General features: G+C 40.3%; 1 protein-coding gene across 1 annotated transcript in view; it reads right to left on the bottom strand.

Annotated features, from left to right (window-relative positions):
• The window catches only part of SLC35G1 (solute carrier family 35, member G1), a gene marked incomplete at its 5' end in the record, with an annotated part of 10,793 nt that extends 6,170 nt beyond the window's left edge, over positions 1–4,623 (bottom strand). The window contains one exon of the mRNA XM_014531588.1: positions 4,433–4,623. Within this exon, the coding sequence (XP_014387074.1) occupies positions 4,433–4,623 (191 nt within the window). The remainder of the gene's footprint in view (positions 1–4,432) is intronic.
• Positions 4,624–6,116: the final 1,493 nt, after the last annotated feature.

Raw genomic sequence — 6,116 nt, 5'->3', positions numbered from 1 at the left:
ACCTTTGCTACTTAGGCAAATATAGGAAAAACTATTTCTTTTTCTTTTCCTTACTTTTAGAAATAGGCTTATTTTTCCAATGGAAAATATACTCACATTGTTAAGAAGCATAATAGAGATAATATGACCTTGACAACTCTTAGGAGTCTGGAGAAAGGGTGGGTGTGTATGTGGGGAGATAGGAGGTCCTGGGGTTTGTTCCCAGGACTATAGTAACTTCTGGGCCTTTAAAAGCTTTAGTGTAAAAGTACCATTTTTTTTTCTTTACAAGGAGAGTGCTCTTTCCTTCACCCCACTGTTGCCGCTTCTGCAGCTTATTCAAGGGTATTTCTGTAGCTCTAGCCTTTTAGGATAAATTACTTGGGGAGTTTAAATAATTATTTCCCATATTTTTTCTCTTTTTGAGTAGATTAACAATATGAAATTTTGTATATAGTAAGAAGAGATCTTAAAAACAGAAACAAAAAACCCTACAGTAAATGAATGCGTACTCACAAAAGGGTGGACTGGGACACTAGCCTTGGAATTTTATTTTACATTAACCCAGTACAGTAAATGGGTTCTGAGTGGTACAAAGTCTAAACAGTAGAGGCCAAGGATGCCTTATATTCATAAAATGGTGAAGTACAAAGTAAGTCCTTTAAAGATAAGAAAGCAAGTAAAAAACATTAATCAGGAACCAAGTTACATTACAGAGACAAGAACTTCTACTACCTAAGAGTTTCTAGTGGCTGATGTCTTGAGAGGGAGAGCAGGAAGGTCCCCAAGAATAAGAATTCTTGGCAGCTGCGGGAAATTCCTGTAATCCCTATTATGAGCTCAGCCTGTTACAAGTCACTGGGGCCCTGGTAAAGTGAAATATGCCCTATCTTTAAACAAATTAAACTAAACAGCAAAGACACAAAACAACAATTAACAGAGACTCTATGAACAACATTTATAGGCATGCACAACCTACAGATAAGACTTAATAAACCAGAGTCCTTTCCATGGATTTTTTAGAAGATGTCTTTTAGTGCCCGGGACTTATAGCTAGAATGTGGCCCAGAGGGCTCCCGGGTGGGGTGGCCAGTGAGCACCCATAAACAGTTTGTTGTTCACAGATCTTATTATATTCTGCTTTCCATAATAGATATTGACTGGCATCTAGAATTGTTTTGGCTAAAATCTGCCAGTCCCAAGGAGTCATGTGATAATTTTCAGACAAGGCATTAAGGAGTCCTTTTGTAAACGGACTGTTAGTCTCATTTTCTCTAACACTTTTCCTTATTTCTTTAAAGGTATTAAAAAAGAGCGGCTCATAAACTTTATTATCTTGTTGATTTTGTATATCTGAGCAAGTTAAAAGCTCTCCTTCTAACATGGCTTGCCTGACATAGGACCCCATAACTGAGGATCTAGTTGATGCGCCTTCCCCCACCGGAGGCAGAAGATCGGAAATATTTCCCCCAGCGGCGGGGCTTTAGGTATTACAGGCTCTGCAGGCTCTGCTTCAGGAGGAGGGGGCAGTGGTAAGTCCTCCTGTTGCTCTGTAGGCTTTTGATCTTCAATATGAAGTGGGCATAATGCAGCTCGAACAAGAGCCCACATAGTTAATGATGGTAAGGGCACTCGTTTTCCCTGGGCCTGATTTCTTTTTAAATTCCTGCCCACCTGTTCCCAGAGGATTAAGGTCTAGTGTTCCAGCATCAGGGAACCGAGGATTATACATCAAAACAATTTTTAATAAGCTTTTTAGTTGTTCTTCTGTAACAGAGGCACCACCTGCTTTTAATAACTGTTTCAGCACTGTGATATATTGCTGCTGTTCTGTGGACAACTGTTGTCCCATTATGAAACCTTAGCTGAGAAAGAATTCCCTCAAACTTGGAAATCCCAAGCGGGCTCCAATGACTTACTGCACAGTTACTTTAATTTTCTTTCTCTTTGTTTTCGAGGGTTTCACTGCGTTTTGTTGCATTCCTGACCTCCTCACACGAGGGGCACCAGCTGCTGGGGCTGACCAGCAGACCCTGAGAGATGGATGAACAGATTGCTCTGACACAGGTTTCTGTGAAAGAGAGGCTAAGCAAGGGACTGTTTTTACTTTAGGAACAAATAGCCCTGATTGCCTGCCTTGTTGGCTTTTTATTGTAATAACATTTTGAACTAAAATTAACCTCTAGTCTAGATACAATCAATAGGATAAGTATCCTTGAGAAAGTATATGCTTCTACAAGGTTGGGTCTTTAAAGACTAAACATAGAGATTCTAGCAAAACACCTCGGGGGATCAGACTCGTTTGGAAAAGTCAAAGTAGGGGCTACCACCTTCGGCAAGGTCCCCTCAGAGACCCCCGACCTTTAGGAGAAGCCTCCTTACAGACATTCCAAATAAGTCCCATGCTTCCCCACAGTACAGTTTTGGGGGGCACCCTGTGTATGCTTGCAAAAAAAGACAAAGGAAAATATACTGAAATGCTCATTGTGGTTAGACCTCATTCTAGTATAGTAATTTTCCTTCTTTATATTTATTTTTCCCATGTTTTCTATTAAATATATAAATATATGAAAGCGTGTTACTTTCATAATAAGTACAATTTCAAGATTTAGCTGCCCCATATAAGAAAACTTGGTCCTGGATGTTGTGCATTCTTATGAGTTTTTCTATAAAAGCGGTACCAATGCCACATGTTCTTTAAGTCATTGAATGTGAGACAACTTTTCACTGTTTTCTTTAGGGAAAGAGGTAAAACACACTGAAAAAGAACCTGCAGCATTCAGTATGTATAATAATTGCCACCAAAGTTTTTCCAATTAAATATTTGCTAAACAGAGTCCTGAGTTAGTTCCTGGCTAGGTGCATCTTGCTGATCTGTGTTGGGGCTGGACATCTTTAGGGCCGCATGTAGGCCAGACATGGGGACCCTGGGTCTCTGGAGTCAGAAATGAAAGTATGGTCACCTTTGGTCCATACTTTGAGAAGCTAGGAATCTTCCTCAATAGTGAAATTTAAAATGGGTCAAACTAAATTATCACCATGGATTTAAGAAAATTTTTCTAGTGCCTTCCCCTGACAATATTTTTATTCCAAAATGGGGAAGATGATTGGGTTCCCATCCGAAGTCTACTGCCACACTTAGAAATGTCTGAAGTCTTACCGACATTCCCTAAAATATTATGACTTGTCCACACTTACACAGGAATTTCTGACAATATCGATCTTAGCAAATCTTAACCTTTTTCACCAAATCCTTAGTATATGGACTGAAGAGGCACACTTTTAACCTGAGGAGGGTGTGTGTGGGGGCGGGGGGAGGGGAGAGCAGAATTCACATGAATGAAGAAGATGGGATGGACCATCTATAAATCCACCCTATAAAATGGATTTCCTTTAACTCGATGAAGAAACATCCCTCACCTACAAGTCAATACTACATTTTTTACAAAACACTCTGATCTATAATAAATTCCATTTGATTCTTGTAACCACAGACAGGTAGAGGATAAATGTCATTCCCTTCAGTTTACAGGACACTGAATATGGAAAGCAGTTAAAAAGCCCCTCCTCAAGATTACCTTTCCCCTTTCCCACAGCACCTTACACCTAAATATTACTATGGTAGCCTTCTGTCTGCCCTTGTAGCAGAGCAACCTATTCTACCTAAAGAAACCTCTGACACTGGAAGACACTACCACATCCTCTTGTTTACTTTTTCTTCCAAATACTAAGAAGGAAAGGTGGTACACGATGAGAGGAATTATACTAGGAGAGTTTTGTTTTCAAAATGAGGGTGGAGAATAACTGAATCTCTTTCTCCCCCTCTGTTGGGCATGTTGTGTGTGCTTATGAGCATCTTATTTAGGTGGGATCCTTGTGACTTTTCAGTAATCAGGGCCAAAACAGGTAGAGGATAAATGTCATTCCCTTCAGTTTACAGATGAGAACACTGGATATGGAAAGCAGTTAAAAAGCCTCTCCTCAAGATTACCTTTCCCCTTTCCCACAGCACCTTACACCTAAATATTACTATGGTAGCCTTCTGTCTGCCCTTGTAGCAGAGCAACCTATTCTACCTAAAGAAACCTCTGACACTGGGAGACACTACCACATCCTCTTGTTTACTTTTTCTTCCAAATACTAGTTATGCCAAAACAAAGAAGGGAAGGTGGTACACGATGAGAGGAATTATACTAGGGGAGTTTTGTTCTCAAAATGAGAATGGAGAATAACTGAATCTCTTTCTTCCCCTCTGTTGGGCATGTTGTGTGTGCTTATGAGCATCTTATTTAGGTGGGATCCTTGTGACTTTTCAGTAATCAGGGCCAAAGGGTGTAGGGACTGGCAAATCTATGAGAGGGATTAAAGCAGATACTATAAGTAAATTTGGGCAGGTCAAAAGATTTACAAGCATTTATTAATACCATCTACTTTGCCCTTAAGAAATACTTACTTTCTGTATATTAAGCAAGGGATAACGACTAACATTTGGAACACACATCGGAATGCACTAATTTCTACAGCATGGAGGTCTTGCACTTTTTTAACAAATAAAGAGGCCACTGAGAAAAGGAAGGCAGACAATAATGTGTAAAACAAGCCAAGTCCACGACAGGGTGCTTTCTTCTTGGCTTCTGAAAAAGATTAAATTCTGGTTAGTCCTTTCTTCCAAGTTTATCATTTTCACTTAGAAACTGAGAAAAATGGGACAGTGTTAATGGCTAACAAGCTGCAAATATTACCTCCTAAGCATGTCTATTTTTTGGATCGGAAACATTTTTCCCACCAAAAATGAAGAACCATAGACCAAGGAAACAATTTAAACCTGTGTTTTCTGAAATGCAATTTCACCCTATAAAATGGATTTCCTTTAACTCCCTGAAGAATCACCCCCTCACCTACAAATCAAAAAAGAAGTAAAGACAGTAGAGAAATCTTTTAAGAAATGCTTGTCAAGATGGCTAGAGAAAAATGCTTCCAAATGATGCTTTATATCATCTCACTGGTGAACTGTGCTTTATGAAGAAAGTCATCTTTCCTGGAAAGCAGTTTATAACTGTGTTCTATGGCTACTTGTTGATGAGCTGACTTCCTCCACAAGCCTGCGAGCTCCTCCAGGGCTGGGGCCTCAGCTGTCTTGTTCATGCCAGGCACATGGAAGACCCTGAATAAATATTTGCTGAATGAAAGGATGTGAGAGAATCATGGAAAGATGCAGAGGGTAAAACCACGGCAACAGCATGATTTAGGAAGGCTCTGTCTTTTGTTAATTTGAACCATTAGTCAAATCTTTATTTAAACCTCTCATGGTTTACAATGTATCTTTCATTTAGAGCATAAACTCTTCCAGGGCAAGGGGAGGGGGGGCTACCTACCCTTCTGACCCCAAAGTGCTTTTTTTTTCTTTTTTAATCCTCACCCAAGGATATTGATGAAAGTGAGAGGAGAGGGAAAGGGAGAGAGGGAGGGAGAGAGGGAGAGGGAGAGAGAGAGAAGCATCAGTGTGAAAGAGAAACATCGTTCGTTCAGTTGTCTCCCATACGCACCCTGACAAGGGATTGAACCAGCAACCTAGGTATGTGCCCAGACCGGAAATCAAACCCACAACCTTTTGGTGTATGGGAGGATGCTCCAAGCAACAGAGCCACCCGGCCAGGGCCCAAAGTGCTTTTTAAATACATTTTAAAATTAGAATTGTCATCTAATACCAACTACCTGGTTGACCTGAGCCAGGACACTTTTGCTTTCTCCAGGCCATCAAGTATTCAATCTCTTAATGACAGTCTGACTGAGCATTAAACTTCTGTTTAGCCACTTCCTCTGTCTTAGTTGCCTAAAACAGGAGTAGAACCTTCTTTCAATCTCACCCCCTGGCATTCAGGAGAGCAAAATGGAGTAGAGTGAGCAGAGAACTCCCTAAAAGGCCACACCTAAACTCTCACACACAAAAAGGAGAGAATAAGAAGTAAAAAATACTAGCTCTCATTTGCTAAGAGCACGCAGAGCTAAAGGATGTGTGGGGACATGCAACTTGTAGTAAAACCAGGATCACCATTCCATCTAGGAATGTACAATGTATTCTTCCACTGTAGAATGGTATTACATAATGAGTGTGTGTGTTGTGTGTGTGTGTGTGT

Source organism: Myotis brandtii, unplaced genomic scaffold (genome assembly GCF_000412655.1).
Source record: "Myotis brandtii unplaced genomic scaffold, ASM41265v1 scaffold810, whole genome shotgun sequence".
Classification (NCBI taxonomy): Eukaryota; Metazoa; Chordata; class Mammalia; order Chiroptera; family Vespertilionidae; genus Myotis; species Myotis brandtii.
Note: the sequence above shows the minus strand (reverse complement) of the source record. Positions and strands in the feature narration are given on the sequence as shown.